This window comes from Haliotis cracherodii, unplaced genomic scaffold, assembly GCF_022045235.1.
Source record: "Haliotis cracherodii isolate W230 unplaced genomic scaffold, xgHalCrac1.p SCAF_24, whole genome shotgun sequence".
Classification (NCBI taxonomy): domain Eukaryota; kingdom Metazoa; phylum Mollusca; class Gastropoda; order Lepetellida; family Haliotidae; genus Haliotis; species Haliotis cracherodii.
This window is the reverse complement of record NW_027266280.1, coordinates 7,799,780-7,816,951: the sequence shown is the minus strand read 5'-3', so window position 1 is coordinate 7,816,951 and position 17,172 is coordinate 7,799,780. Positions and strand designations below refer to the sequence as shown.

The 17,172-nt window shown below is 44.4% G+C and overlaps 2 protein-coding genes across 8 annotated transcripts in view; both read left to right on the top strand.

Moving 5' to 3' along the window:
• LOC139472407 (uncharacterized) overlaps window positions 1–4,442 on the top strand; it is a 39,019-nt gene extending 34,577 nt beyond the window's left edge. Inside the window, exons 31-36 of the mRNA XM_071254883.1 lie at window positions 424–495; window positions 708–758; window positions 1,126–1,191; window positions 2,040–2,144; window positions 2,551–2,648; window positions 3,365–4,442. Of these exons, the coding sequence (XP_071110984.1) occupies window positions 424–495; window positions 708–758; window positions 1,126–1,191; window positions 2,040–2,144; window positions 2,551–2,648; window positions 3,365–3,635 (663 nt within the window). The 3' untranslated portion in view covers window positions 3,636–4,442. The remainder of the gene's footprint in view (window positions 1–423; window positions 496–707; window positions 759–1,125; window positions 1,192–2,039; window positions 2,145–2,550; window positions 2,649–3,364) is intronic.
• Window positions 4,443–6,430: 1,988 nt separating this feature from the next.
• Window positions 6,431–12,904, top strand: LOC139472278 (uncharacterized). Of its 7 annotated transcripts, none has more exons than XM_071254694.1 (5): window positions 6,431–6,533; window positions 8,170–8,358; window positions 9,904–10,021; window positions 10,895–10,999; window positions 12,554–12,903. In XM_071254694.1, the coding sequence occupies exons 2-5, from the start codon at window positions 8,179–8,181 to the stop codon at window positions 12,721–12,723; spliced, it is 573 nt and encodes a 190-aa protein (XP_071110795.1). In that variant the 5' UTR covers window positions 6,431–6,533; window positions 8,170–8,178; the 3' UTR covers window positions 12,724–12,903. The 7 variants fall into 7 exon arrangements, with proteins under 7 accessions (XP_071110795.1, XP_071110797.1, XP_071110796.1 ...); XM_071254696.1 differs by lacking the exon at window positions 6,431–6,533 and adding an exon at window positions 6,540–6,732; XM_071254695.1 differs by lacking the exon at window positions 6,431–6,533 and adding an exon at window positions 6,734–6,822.
• Window positions 12,905–17,172: the final 4,268 nt, after the last annotated feature.

Sequence of the window (17,172 nt, the reverse complement as noted above, 5' to 3'; positions counted from 1 at the left end):
TAGGGCGATAACATGCTTAGTGTCATGGTTCATGTAGGGCAATAACATGCATTCTGTCATGGTTCATGTAGGGCGATAACATGCTTAGTGTCATGGTTCATGTAGGGCGATAACATGCTTAGTGTCATGGTTCATGTAGGGCAATAACATGCATTGTGTCATGGTTCATGTAGGGCAATAACATGCATAGTGTCATGGTTCATGTAGGGCAATAACATGCATTGTGTCATGGTTCATGTAGGGCAATAACATGCATTGTGTCATGGTTCATGTAGGGCAATAATATGCATTGTGTCATGGTTCATGTAGGCCAATAAGATACATAGTGTCATTAAGCAGTCACAATATATGACATAATGCAGCTGTGATAATGGTGTCTGGAGCTGTACCACTCACTCACTCACTCACTCACTCCACCTTTAGATGATGTTCTGGCCGCTGACTGATCTCCTCCTGCAGTCTCTTAACGATCCCAAGGTCAAGGTTCACTCCAAGGTCAGACATTTGTCTTGTTAGACTGTACTCTTCCATAGTCACCATTGGGATCTTGTTGTCCTGAATATTACTATCAAATCATTTAAATGCAGATGAATGTATGTGTTCTTGAAATGAATAACCATTCATTCTATGTACTCCATGGTCTCTATGATGAAGGAATAACATATTATCTTACCAGGAAATGTTAGCAAATGAGTTGTCTGTTTCAGACTCAGGCCTGTTCCCTGCTGTCAGCTCTCTTCACAGCAGGCAAGAACCTGGTAAGTAGACATCCAACAGACATGTGCATGTTCAATAGGGCTATCCTTGAGCTCTGTCCGTCTGGATAGAGAATGGGAACATGTTTGAATCCATATGACTTCATGTAGTTTTGTATGTGTGAAATTGACAGGGATGTCACGATACGACTGTCTCCTGATATGATACATTTCACGATACTAAGTTCACAATATATTGTATTGTCTGAGAATACTATCAATGCACTGATGTAGTGGTGTATAGTGACATCCCCAGAAGCTGTTGGTGAAATAACACAGAATATCAACTTGATTGTTATTCTGTTTCAGTAGTCTGTCATAGTCATTATGTAGAACATTTCTTGTCTAACATATGCTCCTCCATTTCCAGCCCCATGATGTCGGAGATGACCACTGGGGCCAGTTCTCTTCCGCACTGTCCACAACACTGCACACGGTCAGTCTTACTACCTGCACAGTAACCTGTGGCAACAATAAAGGCAACGCCAGTATTGTTTTGCATGTTATATGGTCACTGTCGTTTGAAAGCAATGGCTTCTTCACTCAAAAGTGTAACGGAAGAAATATGTGTTCTGATTGGGTTTGTGTTTGTTTAATTTCTAAAATTAAGGTGGTAAGGAAATAAAGCTGAATTGCTTTAGAAAGCTGACATCTGCTTTTATCTTTCATTTTGATTGGGTGGTCGAAGTTTGTTCTGGGTTTACTTGACTCAACCTTCTATGGAGTTGTCCTCAAAGGGTCACCCAGAGAGGTGTCATATTGGAGGAGGTGTCATATTGGAGGAGGAGGTGTCATATTTATTCCATAGATTAACAGTGTCAACTGCCTTCACAGGAAGACCACCTCCATGGTCAAGTGGTAGGGAGCGAAAGGTCCGGGGTCCCCGGTTGCATCATATCAAAAGACGTTGTTGTTACCCTGTCTAGCGCTCAGCATTAAGGGGCTAAAACAAGGACTGGGCCCACCTCCACAAAGCAATCTTAATCATAAGCCTATGTTAAAGTATGGGAGTTCAGATCATCTTAGCACTAAGATTGCTTTGTGCAAGTGGGCCCAGGTCCGCTCGGAGTCAGTATACTGTGTCTGAGGGATATTCATGTTAAACTGCAGCATGGTATCTCAGTGGGCTAGCACTATAAATTGGCATTAGTCTGGACTAGTACAAGCAGCCACACACGTGCATGCACATCACTGTATAAGTGCAATAATCTTGGATGCTACATTAAACCCCATTTCACCTCACCGCCTTCACATAGTGAGATGCCCGATGTATGTGTGTTGCAGCTGTTGCTGGGGCTGTCGGTGGAGAGCTTCAAGCCCAAGTACACGCTGGAGCTGCTGCATGTCGTCGTCCGCCTCTCTGTCATCCACCCGGACACGGCGCGCCAGGTAAGTCACACGCTGGTCAGCCAGTAAAATATCACCCGTGCTAAAGGGGGATAATACATTTGTTATGTATTATTACATTAAGCTGAGGTTTCTGCTATTTTCATTGGACGAGAAGTGGTCACGTGTCACCTAACTGATATTGACTCCAAATCATATCTGTTAATTTATGGTATTGACTTATGTTCCTAAAAGTTGAAGGGGAACTACCAGGAAGTGCTAGGTTGACATGTCTCTTCATTATATGCCAAAACAATTATAGACTTGATATGAGGTCAATACCTTTTTTCACTTCTCCCAAAAAAATTCAACTTCATGTTCAACTTTGACCATGCCTTTTTCCCGTCCATTAAAACAGGTATTGACTGAGTATGTCCCTGTGATGATGATGTCATGCGTCTTGATTCAGGTTGCAACCAGTGAAGTGACGGAGAAGCTGACAGGACTCAAGTCTCACTTCAACAAGGATGCTCGCTGCATGTGTAACCGGCTGCTGAACTTCACCAGGTGAGAACACTGTCCTCTGTTTGGCACAGGGGGCACGGGTGGCCCAGTCGTCTAAGGAGCAGCGATTCGCTGTGCAGAGTTGCGTCCCTTGGGCACGCCAGAAACCTGTTTGTGGGTTCGAATCCCGGTTCGCCTCAATTATGTTTCTAGGTTTATCAGCACCATACCCGTGCTAGTGGGTTTCACCGAAGCGTTAAACGTCTGAGACCTGCATCACTTCGGGCTTTCCTCCCGCATTAAGCTGACATGCCGCGATATAACTGGAATACTGTTAAAAGCGGTGTTAAATCCAACTCACTCACTCACTGTATGGCACAAGTTATAGAGCTTTGTGATGGGTCAGGTATTGCAGGTGTTGCAGTGTGACAGGTGATGGAAGCAATATGGATGTTAGATGGAAGTTAATTTTGTTGAAGCATGAGATTTATCTGATATTTCTGTTCTACTAGAAATGAAATCAGTGTTCAAACAGTCTATGTGAGAGTGGTCACCTTCAGATCCCCATTTTAATCACCAGCCACCACTGTTTGAAAGGTGGACTAAGTATGTTAGAGAGAAAGGTTCGGGGCTCCATTCTGTTGACAAACTGAAAAAGTTGGAACAATGATTTTTGATGATAAATAGAATCTTACAATCACCCTTAACCTGAGTTTTAAACTTTAAATGACTTGTGTTGATATCAAATACACTTGGGAGACACTCTGTATGTGTTCCAGGCAAAAGACTGGCAAGAAACAGAAGCAGAAGAAGAAAAAGAGGAAGAACTCTGGCCAGCAGAATGGGGACGTGGTGGAGAACATGGCAGAGCTCACCTTGGTTAATGGAGCAGGAGGAGATAACTCTAGCGACCTCCTCTCCGATTCCGTGACGAGTACCATGTCGGTTGACAGTGACAGTCCTCGCAAACGGCGGTCCTCAGATGAGGTTGATGCCAAATCTGCAGGGAGCTCAAGAAAAAAGAAAAAGACTGCAAAAAAACAAAAATAATTTGAGACAAGTATTTATGAATCCGTTTTGACATGGAGATATGATGCTATGTAGCTACTGTGCCAGTCTGGGAACGGACGGATACAATGTTGGAAGGAAGATGGTAAACAAGGTGTGAGTGTTGATGAAACCTCTCGTCACCTGGCCCCACTCTCCCCAGCAGCTGCACGGATTCGCTGTGTAGAGTTGCGTCCCTTTGGCACGCCAGGAACCTGTGATCGTGGGTTCGAATCCAGGTTCGCCCCGATTAAGTTTGTAGGTTTGTCAGTACCATAATCGTGCTTGTGGGTTTCACCAAAGTGGTAAACGTCTGTGACCTGCATCACTTCGGTTTTACCTCCTACATTAAGCTGACAGGTTGAGATGGAACTGAAGTACTGTTCAAGCAACATACATGCTTCTGATGGATGGGTGTACATGATCTGTGTGACTGTAAGTGGCCGAGCAGCTGGTGGTTATTTCTGAGTGATTATCAGTGAGTGAGTTTGGTTTTACGCCGCTTTTAGCAATATACCAGCAATATCACGGCGGGGAACACCAGAAATGGGCTTCACACATTGTACCCATGACGGGATTCGAACCCGGATCTTCGGCGTGACGAGCGAACGCTTTAACCACTAGGCTACCCGACCGCCCCCTGAGTGATTATTAACTATTTCTGATGTACTGTAGCAGATCTTCCATCTGACCATGTGTATTTATGTCACTGGTTTCAGACAATGTTACTGTATTCTTGTTATGATTTTTGTCTGTGGAGGTAATACCCTGATTATCTACACATGATGTCCGTGCAATAATTTATAGCACTGTGAATAAAATGTAGATATGAACACTTGTGAATTTGTGAAAAATGGATTTATGTCAAAATGATATTGGAGAACATAAAAAAACGTTTTTGAGCAATAGCTTCTCTGCGCACACACGCACGCTCGCAGAAGTCAGAAGTCTTATCAATAAAGAAACTCATATTTTCAAAACTAAAAGTCCCAATAAAGTTGCCTCCCCTTCTCACACACGAGTCTCAAAGAGGCAGGTCAGGCGAAATTGCAAAGGCAGAAGGCGACCTTAAAGCAGCAACAATAAAACCACACATACCTTGGTGATACTGCCACAGTGAATTTATCTTGCCGACATTTTTCAATCTGTCATTGCGAAAGAAACCAAACAAATGCACTGAATGCGATTCGACTGAGCTGAGATCAACGTGTGCATTGTCACGTGACTACATTGACTCGTACACAGCGTGGAGCTGCTTCGTGGCGTGATGCAAAAAATATGCATCGTCCCGAGCAGAAGTTTACGCGCAGCCTGTTTTCTTCGTGGCGGGGTATAGGGGATTTATTGTCCTGCTCAGAAATCTATTCTCTCTCTCCCCCGCCCCCCCCCCCCCCCCCCCCCCCCATTTCGGGATTCGTAGTATTTTATCAAGATCACGTGATCAAACAATCCTTCTGACGTGGGGGTTAGATAAAACAGTTTATCATATGAAGGATGGTGTTGTCGATGGAGATAGACCTGTCCATAGTCTTTGTATTACGATCCGAAAATTATGCAAATGAGGTCACCAAGAAACTACTTTTATGAGCTCTATGCATCGATACAGTGACTAATTGCTTGACATATTGCCTAACGTTCCCTAAATGGTTTAAACATATCATATTCATATTGAAATAGATTGGGAACAAGTTATCTAACTAACGACTCCATCCTCGTGGTTTTTACAGGAGCTTGTACAGTAAGTAATACACAAGAACAGCCAAGAATGGATATAAAAGGAATGGGTTTTTTTACGCCGCACTCGGCAAAATTCCAGCTATATGACGGCGATCTGTAAGTAATCGAGTCTGGGCCAGACAAATCCGTGATTAACATCATGAGCATCGATCCACGCAATTGGAATACAATGACATGCATCAACCAAGTCAGCGAGCCTGTCCATCCCATCCCGTTAGTCGCCTCTTACGACAAGCATAGCCGCCTGTTACGGCAAGCATGGGTTGCTGAAGACCTATTCTACCCCGGATCCTCACGGGTGTACGGCATTTGTAAGTGTCCCATCCTGTTTCATGATAAAGATGTTTGTGAGAAGTACCCCCATGTGTGGGTGCTCATGTAAACAAACATGACTCCAAATCCTTCGACACTATATCTTGAATGGGGCATTTTGCAAATGTTACTTTAGGGAATGATATTATGCCTCAACTTTTGATGGCCTTAAGGTATGACAAAGACATTTTGTAGCCTCGGGTCTGTCCGTGTCATAAACACCATTTTTCAGGAATATTATTTATTTATTATATTTTTTTAAATATTACTAATACAAAATATTTACTATACAATGACGCACTCGGCTAATACTCTATATCCACACCCTTAGTTAGGAATGACGGCTAATAAAATGCATTGGCACACCTGATATTATTCAGTGTTTGTGGGTGAATGAATTGAGCTCCACTTTTAACAGTACATAATACATTCAATTCGTCACCACTCGCCCCTTTCCGTAACTCCCCCTAACGATGCATGTTATGTGCGAAAATACGACAAACCAATCAGAATGCGCGTGTGATTTCAAGTTGTTCATCAAAGAATCCCTCAGAATTTTTTTTTGATTTTACATGTCTTGCATCTAAAAATATACCCAAGAGTGGCCAAGACACAGTTAAATGTGTTCAATCATTCTGTATAATTCCGCATGTCCAGATGTGCTTTACATTGCATCTGAAATATATATAATATATGGGGAGATATAATCATGTGAACCATTACTCAACGAGTTGACAATTGTTTTAGGTATGCCCGTTTGCGCTAAGACGGAACCCGGTCGCAGAAAATGGCCATGAGAGGGGCACGAGTCGCTATTCGCCTTTTCCGGAATAACACGAGTTGGTCACGAATGTAAATATTAGTTATAACATGGCGTGTCAGCTAGATGTGGGTGGAAAGCCCGAAGTGATGCAGGTGTTGGTGATACGCAAGAGTACAGATTTGCTGCTGAAAAACCTAAAACATCGACCAGGAGGAACCGGGATTCGAACCAAGGATCAAAGATGTATTGCAGGCCGAAGGGACGCAACTCTGCACAGCGAATTACAGGGTATTGTTATTGGTTACACACGTGGTACCTCTTCACTGGTCATACGCCCTTGTCACAGCGATCGTTACGTGGCTGTCTACATTGTTTTAGGTATAGTCACAACAACAACATTCGCCCGGGACTGTAAACATATTTTGCTGACCCGCAGTTGATCTTGAGGTAACACCTGCTCACAAGGAGGCGCACATACCCCTTAAGGAGACATCGACCCGTTTTTATCTGCCGACGATAAATCAGAAAGAGAGCGGACTTGGTAGCGTGACGGTTGATTAGTGTCGAATATTCCGCTAGTATTTGATGCATTGGGGTAGGTAATCACGGCTGATTCGTGTAATATTTGCCGCCAGTATTTGAGGAATAAGCTTAGGTGTATGTATCGCCATGTTTAGAACTGTGTTTAGCCCGACAGTGTTGATTAATAAGATCCCGCGTAATAACCTATATATAACGAGAGGCTATGGCTGAGGTAAGGGAGGTAACTAGTGTGCACTAACCTGGAAAGTGTTAAGGGGGAATACTACCTGAAAGCAATATTTAACAGCGTTGGCTTCAGAAAGGGTACCGATCGAACTGTGGTCTTCATCTTGATAAGCTGCTATCCAAAGACCTATTGCAGACGAGGGAAGGGGCACGGGAGGCCGAGTGATTCACTCATTACACCTGCAATAAATTCATTAACTGATTGTTTGTTTGTTTATTTGTTGTTTTACGCCGCACTCCGCAATATTCCAGCTATATGACGGCGGTCTGTAAATAATCAAGTCTGGACCAGACAATCCAGTGATTAATATCATGAGCATCGATCCATGCTATTGGGATCGATGACATGGATCAGTGGATCAACCAAGTCAGCGAGCCTGACCACCCGATCCCGTTAGTCGCCTTTTACGACAAGCATAGTCACCTTTTACGGCAAGCATGGATTGCTGAAGACCTATTCTACCCCGGATCTTCACGGGTCCACTGGCAGGTCTTTATATATGAGCTTCAATACACAGGTGTAGGGTTATACCAGGAAACATGGATGACAACAAGAGATAGAAATCGTATTATCCGCGATTTCCAAAATCCAAAAAATGCTTTCACTGCAGGGATACTAATTTTTAAATTATTAAACTATAACCACCAGGAAGAGAATATATGGATGTCAACTTCTTTATTATGAGGAACACAAAGTTTCGGAGTATATGCTTACTCCATCAGGTGAATGGATTACAAGTGTAATATATCTGTTATACCCTGATCAACCGTCAGACTACACAGTCCATAAACTGAATTGTCGCTGTTAGATTTTACATTTATAGTTATAAGGATCCAAAGCAGACAAAGAATATTTTTGATCTTCTATGGACCCAAATCAGAGTCTAAGATGATTAAAAAAATCAAGTAAAATTATTTTCATTTTTTCGACCTCACTCTCATTGTTATGTTCTGTAGGGGACAGCGATGTCGGCTTCTGCAGACGACACCGCCGGTGACCCGGGGGACATCACGCGCAGTATTGGATTAGGTTTCACAATGGTCATCAAGAGCCTGAAACTGAAATTCCCCGGTGTCAGCAACATCACCACAAACCAGCTCGCTGATTGGATGAAGCCTGGATCAGACACGGATGTCGTTCTAATTGTCAGTAAACCATTAATCGTCCCTGCCCAAAAGTTGACAAAACATTACTAGGTTGACCTGAAATACTCATTGATGTGATTGATGATCACCATCACCTTCGAATAACCATTTCTTTTTTATTTAATTTTATGAGTCATCAAACATGGCGGTATACTTTCTTTTGATCGGCAGTTAAAAAATCGAATTTATATATACTAATGGAACTGAATAAGGGGACACTTAGTTTTTAGACATAGTAAAATGATATGACATCATGGGCTCCCAGTCCTCTCTACCAAAGACTGTCTCCGTGGTCTAGTGGTAGAGCGTCCGCCCGGAGAGTGGAAGGTCCGGGGTTCGATCCCCGACTGCGTCATACCAAAAGACGTTAAAAGATGGTTCTTGTTGTTACCCTGTCTGCCGCTCGGCATTAAGGGGCTAAAACAAAGACTGTTTGGCTCGGATTCAGTATACTGTGTCTGAGTGGGGTATTCATGTTAAACTGCGGCATGGTATTTCAGTGTGCTAGCACTATAAATCGGCATCAGTCCGGACTAGTACAAGCAGCCACACAAACACACACACGTACATGCACGTCGCTATAAACGACGTTAAACCCCATTTCACCTCACCTCACCTCTCTACCAAATATGCGTTCACAATTCATACAAACACACCTTAACCTTATGTATTTCTGACATATGTTGAAGTTGCAGGCATGCAATTTTAAATCAACTGATAATTGAAGCTTATTTCCATATATTGTCCATTGTTCCCTTATTCGTTTCCATCAGTAGATATGAGTAACCGTGACCCACATTGCCGTGTGTCATCAAACATCTTTCTGATTTTGAGTGAGTGAGTGGGTATGGTTTTACGCCTTTTTTTATCATTATTCCATCAATATCACGGCGGGGAAATCCAGAAATGGGCTTCAAAAATTGTACTCATGTGGGAATCGAACCGGATCTTTGGCGTGATGAGCGAACGCTTTAACCAATATCTACCCCACTGCCTGTCTCTGATTTTGGCTATGCTATCTTCATCCTATTGGTTATGTATCCTTCGACGCAGACAGTGTGTTAACCTGCTGGAGGATACAATTTATTCAAAGGCTGATTTCACTCAACAGTTCCATTTTTACTGATAAAAAGAGATTTAAAGGACTAGTGCCCTCTCCTAATTTAGATCCATGATATAATCATTGTCGTCTTCGTCTTCGCGAACACCTGGTGTCATCACTATTAATTTGTCCCTTGTCTTTGTTTTCCTTTTCTTGTGATGCTGATATGGACACCCTCATGACATTGACGTCTGAAAAGTTACCCCGAATTAACGAGATATGTGCCGTTGTCGAAGTTCCTAAATTTAAAAAAAAAATATGCATTCACAACATGTTGATTATTGCGATACAACGATCTGTAATATTAATATCAAGAACTTGATGTGGCGGTAAAGCTCAGTTCCAAAATATGTATGCCGTATTTTAACGAGTTGATAAATCATAACTTGAAGCACTCGTAAAATCTCCGACTCAGTTGTTGGCTGAACATTTCTGTTTGCTAGGACAGTCGACCAAAGGAGGAGTATGACATCAGTCACATCCAAGGCAGCACCCGCGTGGACTGGGAGGCGAAGGATGGAGCACAGGTCGTCCAGGGCATCCCCTCGTTAAACCAGCCAGGTAAATCGTCCTCAGCATCTACTCTACTTACCTTATTCCACTGGTAAAGTATCAAGGTTCTGTTCCATACCTGTGGACCTAATATTTGGTGTTCGAGGAGTCGGGGCTGAGATTTCTTCGCTAACTTTTAGGGATCCATTCATATAATTTTCACCTCTGTTTTGACTTTTACAGCCAATGGCATCAGTTTCAGGGGATAATTGAAACTGGTTCTTCTCTGGCGTTGAGATTGTATGTTTTTGAATAATATGTTCCAGAAAATACTTGAAAACAAAATAATGACTCAGCCTGGTTCCTTGGGTATGCTGCGCTGGCGCTACAAGCAGTGTAGCGCCGTCTACTCATACAAGCAGTGGAGCGCCGTCTAATCATACAAGCAGTGTAGCGCCGTCTACTCATACAAGCAGTGGAGCGCCGTCTAATCATACAAGCAGTGGAGCGCCCTCTACTCATACAATCAGTGGAGCGCCGTCTACTCATACAATCAGTGAAGCGCCGTCTACTCATACAATCAGTGAAGCGCCGTCTACTCATATAATCAGTGTAGCGCCGTCTACTCATATAATCAGTGTAGCGCCGTCTACTCATATAATCAGTGTAGCGCCATCGCAGCATACCCAGGGAACCAGGCTGAATACTGACTCAGGTTTTGAATAAATAAAACAGAAAAGTGTTTGTTGTACATGAAGGATTTCATGAAAAAATGCTTGATTCCCCCCGCCCCCCCCCCACAGCAAGCTGACAGGCCGTGATGTCAATAAATCACGGTCAAACGGCGTTAAAGCCGGTTCACTCATGAGTAGACGGCACTATGTTCACATGTTTGTTGAACAGCAAAAATATTATAGCACTCATGCAAATATGTGTCTCTGGTTTCAGAGTCCACGGACCGGAAGCGAGTTGTCGTCTGCTACTGTTCTGTTGGCTACAGATCTAGCGCCACAGCCCAGAAGATACAGGCTTTTCTTGCCCAACAAGGTATTGTAACGCTTGTCAGACTCACCTCCAACTAAGGCTATATCGTAGTCACGACAAAGATGTGAAATACAGTAAAATCCGTTTGTGACGAACACGCTTATAACGAGATGACGGATATAACGAACCTATTTTTGGTCCCGGCCTTTTACTGTTTATATGCTGTACATATGCTTATAACGAACTACGGTTATATCGAACTAAAATAAGCGGTCCATTTGAGTTCGTTATAACCGTAGTTTACTGTATATCAATAAAGTAATTGTCGAAACCTCTGACTGAATAATGAGTCAAGCGTCATGAGCAGAAAGTAAGGTCATATGTTTCTGTGATGTGAGAACCACATGTGTGTGAGTGATTGAATAGGGTTTTACTCTAATTTTAGCTATCTTCTAGCCACATGAATCAATGAGTGAGTTGGATTTAATGTTTTGAACTGTATTCTAGTTATATCATGCGTGTTAGCTTACTGTGAGAGGGAGAGTGAGTGAGTTGGGTTTTAACGCCGCTTTTAACAGTATTCCAGTTATATCGCGGCGTGTCAGCTTAATGTGGGAGGAAAGCCCGAAGTGATGCAGGTCTTAGACGTTTACCACTTCGGTGAAACCCACGAGCACTGGTATGGTGCTGACAAACCTAGAAACATAATCAGGGCGAACCGGGATTCGAACCCACAATCATAGGTTTCTGGAGTTCCCAAGGGACGCAACTCTGCACAGCGAATCGCGGCGCCTTAGACTACTGGGCAACCCCTGCCCCCTACTGTGAGAGGAAAGCCCAAGTGGTGCAGGTCCACGTTTATCACTTTGGTGAAGCATAGGAGTAGGACTATGGTGCTGACAAACCAAGAAACATAATCGGGACGAGTCGGGATTCGAACCCACGATAATAGGCGTCTAGCGTGATTCTGCACAGCAAATGAGCTCATTAACCACTGGACTACCCAACCGCCACATTAAGGGAGAAGTTTGTAAAACTAAATGTGTGAAATGACAGTTGTCACAGTCGGTATTTTCACATTGCATTAGGTGGCGGAGAAATCACTCGACTCGTTGATTCCGGAAGTAGAACAACGAATCCCAAATGAGCGAGTCGTGTCGACTCTCGGTATCAACACTTTCGATTTATTTCTCCGACTAAAACCATGTTATGGTTAATGTATAATTTTCGCCAATTTTGCACTATGGCCTATGGCGTCATTTTTACGTGTTTAAAATGCACGTTCAAAATGTGCAGTGAATTCCTGGCTCTGAATCAACTGCAACAATAGCGTGACGCCATCGTTTTGTTTTAACAATCACTACTAGCAGACTTTTTGGGATCATAGAGTTTGGAATTGTAATACCAGCAAAATGTGGTCAAGAATTATTCAATTGCCTTTGACATATGCTCTGGAAGCTAAACGTGACGAATGGAAGGACCGACGGATGGACAGCACCCATTCCTATTTCCCCATCCCGGGGTATAATAAAAACACACTTTAATAATAAACTGGCTGCGATTCTGACGAACAACGCAATAAGTTGATGTGGTCTTATGTAGGATGTCATATTTCAGAGTCCCAAGCCAGTGTCCCCGTCTACAACCTGGAGGGGTCCTTGTTCAAATGGGCCAATGAAAGGCGGCCCATGGTGGATGCAGCCAATCAGAAGACAGAACTTGCCCATCCATATAATAGCGTGTGGGGAAAGCTGCTTGATAAGGATCTGAGACAGACGTCTTCCTGAATACTCCTACTTTGTTAATTATATATGCTCGTTGTTGGACGCTGTGATTAATTAAATTTCTATTGTTTCGAAACCGATATTGTTCTTTGTCATTAACTTCTGGAATATTTGTCCCGTCACCCGTCTGGCGTCACGTATTACACCTGTCACGTCACCCGTCTGGCGTCACGTATTACACCTGTCACGTCACCCGTCTGGCGTCACGTATAACACCTGTCCCGTCACTCGTCTGTCGTCACGTATTACACCTGTCACGTCACCCATCTGGCGTCACGTATTACACCTGTCACGTCACCCGTCTGGCGTCACGTATTACACCTGTCCCGTCACTCGTCTGTCGTCACGTATTACATCTGTCACGTCACCCGTCTGGCGTCATGTATAACACCAGTCACGTCACCCGTCTGGCGTCACGTATTACACCTGTCACGTCACCCGTCTGGCGTCACGTATAACACCTGTCCCGTCACTCGTCTGTCGTCACGTATTACACCTGTCACGTCACCCATCTGGCGTCACGTATTACACCTGTCACGTCACCCGTCTGGCGTCACGTATTACACCTGTCCCGTCACTCGTCTGTCGTCACGTATTACACCTGTCACGTCACCCGTCTGGCGTCATGTATAACACCAGTCACGTCACCCGTCTGGCGTCACGTATTACACCTGTCACGTCACCCGTCTGGCGTCACGTATTACACCTGTCCCGTCACCCGTCTGGCGTCACGTATTACACCTGTCCCATCACCCGTCTGTCGTCACGTATTACACCTGTCACGTCACCCGTCTGGCGTCACGTATTACACCTGTCCCGTCACCCGTCTGGCGTCACGTATTACACCTGTCCCGTCACCCGTCTGGCGTCACGTATTACACCTGTCACGTCACCCGTCTGGCGTCACGTATTACACCTGTCACGTCACCCGTCTGGCGTCACGTATTACACCTGTCCCGTCACCCGTCTGGCGTCACGTATTACACCTGTCCCGTCACCCGTCTGTCGTCACGTATTACACCTGTCCCGTCACCCGTCTGGCGTCACGTATTACACCTGTCCCGTCACCCGTCTGTCGTCACGTATTACACCTGTCCCGTCACCCGTCTGGCGTCACGTATTACACCTGTCCCGTCACCCGTCTGGCGTCACGTATTACACCTGTCACGTCACCCATCTGGCGTCACGTATTACACCTGTCCCTTCACCCGTCTGTCGTCACGTATTACACCTGTCACGTCACCCGTCTGGCGTCACGTATTACACCTGTCACGTCACCCGTCTGTCGTCACGTATTACACCTGTCCCGTCACCCGTCTGTCGTCACGTATTACACCTGTCACGTCACCCGTCTGGCGTCACGTATTACACCTGTCACGTCACCCGTCTGTCGTCACGTATTACACCTGTCCCGTCACCCGTCTGGCGTCACGTATTACACCTGTCCCGTCACCCGTCTGTCGTCACGTATTACACCTGTCCCGTCACCCGTCTGTCGTCACGTATTACACCTGTCCCGTCACCCGTCTGTCGTCACGTATTACACCTGTCCCGTCACCCGTCTGGCGTCACGTATTACACCTGTCCCGTCACCCGTCTGGCGTCACGTATTACACCTGTCCCGTCACCCGTCTGGCGTCACGTATTACACCTGTCTGTCGTCACCTTTGTATTTCTTTATTCCCATCGGCCCATTGTACATTTAGATAGCCAGGTCCACAATGGACATTAACGAGCTTCTAATATTCATGGCATAGAATATATATAGAGAAAGGTTTTTCATGGCTTCAGCATGACATGATGACAACAATAGGTTAAATCTATGTTATGTAGGATGGACATGATATTTTCCTGGAATATATTTGTTTCTAGGATTATTATGTTTTACAAATTAACAGAAAATGATATTCTTTTTCGATAAGACCAATGTTATAGAGGTTACAAAGTCTTTTGGGACGTTATAATATCTACCCACTTCAATATGGACTGTGTGCGAACTACAACGATAGCGGGAAAGCGCAGTACGACATTTACCAATATTGACATTTAGAAGATACGGTTCAACACAAAAAAATAATTTAAGCGAAGAATAGAATAAAAAAAATTCGGACTACTAGCAATATCTGAATGCCATACTTGTTCATGTATATATTTTAATCGTGACACAAATTCAAATATAAATAGTTTTGGATAAGAAATTGATTGGTTTTCCCAAACATAGCCGAAACCAAATTTATATAAGGTATTTTTAACCTTGGATACCCAATTCATCTTGCCATTTACAGCTTCTTTAAACAAGAGATTATATCTCTTTCTTGGGTAACGACTATTAGGCATACATAATCTTACACCAGTAAGTAATACAACGCTTATATGCTGAAATGTACAAAGGATATCGACTGCACTCGCCTCCTACGACATGATCAGGTGTCGAAGACTTAACGCCTAAAAATTGTTTGCATGCTAATAAATGGATCTGTTCAATTTCTTTGGATTTTCTTTTGTCGTCACCTACGGCACCTGTCACTTAACCCGCCTGGCGTCACGAATAACACCTGTCTGTCGACCCCTATAACATTTGTCCCGTCACCCGTCTGGCGTCACGTATAACATATGTCACGTCACCCGTCTGTCGTCACCTATAACATCTGTCCCGTCACCCGTCTGGCGTCACCTGTCTGACGTCATATTATAACGTCCGTCCCCTCTCCCGTCTCAACACGTGCCCAGTCTCCCGTCTTGACAAGGGCTCTGTCACCTATCTGGCGTCACATCCGCCTCCTCTCAAACACTTGTCCTGTCAACCGTCTGGAATCACGTGTAGCATCCACCTCCTCGTCCGTCTAGAGGCCGCAGTCGCACTTCCCGACCCTAGAAATTTCCGACACCCGTCAGATTAATGTGGAACGTGACGCCCTACACCAATAACACATGGACAAACCCGTCATGGTGGTGATGTCATCACCGACATTACCATTCTGATTTATGGTAACTGGCAGCATTATATATAATATACAAGAAACAAATACATGGGGCGACTTTGACATTATATTTCGAATAGTTATCGCTCTTTGAGTAAACCCTCGATAATTTTGCTTAATTTCTCATTATCCCAGTTTGACCTTGCTTTGGCGACAATGTCGATGCCGAGCCCGTGGGAGGGACGGTCGTTGCTGTCTACTAATGAACATGCCTGACAGGAATCAGGAGTAGGTGACCAATTACCATGCTGGCTGTTAACAGAGCATGTGAACTAACGGCAGTACGACATTTTATACTATAGAAAACGCGACGCCAACGCTAGGGAAGACACTGATGATGTATTAGACACCCCTGCAGCCGCTGAGTGAGTGAGTATTGTTTTGCGCCGCTTTTAGCAATAGACCAGCAGTATCACGGCGGGGGACACCAGAAATGGACTTCACACATTGTACCCATTTGGGGAATCGAACCCGGGTTATCAGCCTGACCAGCGAACGCTTTAACCACTAGGCTACCCCACCGCCCCTGCAGTCGCTGTTGTCGAAAACGTTGAGGTAAAATAACGCCAATGTAGGGCTTCCTTGCTCTCGGGCAGTTACGAGACGTAAAGCAGAACATTGTGTTTCAGTGAGTGTCGGGGGCACGGGTGGCCCAGTCGTCTAAGGCGCCGCGATTCGCTGTGCAGAGTGGCGTCCCTTGGGCACGCCAGAAACCTATGATTGTGGGTTCGAATCCCGGTTCGCCCTGATTATGTTTCTAGGTTTGTCAGCACCATACCCGTGCTCCTGGGTTTCACCAAAGTGGTAAAAGTCCGAGACTTGCATCAGTTCGGGCTTTCCTCCCACATTAAGCTGACAAGCCGTGACATAGATTAGCTGGAATACTGTTAAAAGCGGCGCTAAACCCAACTCACTCTCTCAGTCCCTGCAGTGAGTGTCCTGTTCCGAAGGAACACACGTCTACATGATGACCCGGATATGGCGATCTTGGGCTGCTGTGGTGATAAGGAGTGAGTGATCTTTGACGATCTTTAGTGATGCCATGTTGCCAATACCGTGCCCAATATTGTGGCAACGTTGTAATGCCTTGCCGTTTTGCTTTTCAGTTTGCCAAGAAAATGTCAAAACTCGTCGACATTAACTCTATCAAAGACAATATACCCTTTGACACTACAGTAAACTACGGTCGTAACGAACACGCCTATAACGAACTGACGGATATAACGAATTTACTTTTTGTCCCTAGAATTTGCGGTAGTTATGCTGTATATATGCTTATAACGAACTACGGTTATAACGAACTAAAATTAGTGGTCCCTTTGGGTTCGTTATAACCGTAGTTTACTGTATATCAGTCAAAAGGAACATACAGTGCAGTGCAACATGAAATACTTCAATGCACGAAATTTACATTTGAAAATATTGATGAGATCTAAGCGTATCTCGTAGCGTTATGACCTATCACCACTCT

What these genes read in the sequence shown, in the direction of transcription:
- LOC139472278 (XM_071254694.1), top strand. Translation starts at nt 8,179, where the DNA reads ATGTCGGCTTCTGCAGACGACACCGCCGGTGACCCGGGGGACATCACG. An exon ending in CCCCTCGTTAAACCAGCCAG is followed by an intron (nt 10,022 to 10,894) that starts GTAAATCGTCCT and finishes ATGTGTCTCTGG; the next exon opens with TTTCAGAGTCCACGGACCGG. An exon ending in GGCTTTTCTTGCCCAACAAG is followed by an intron (nt 11,000 to 12,553) that starts GTATTGTAACGC and finishes GTCATATTTCAG; the next exon opens with AGTCCCAAGCCAGTGTCCCC.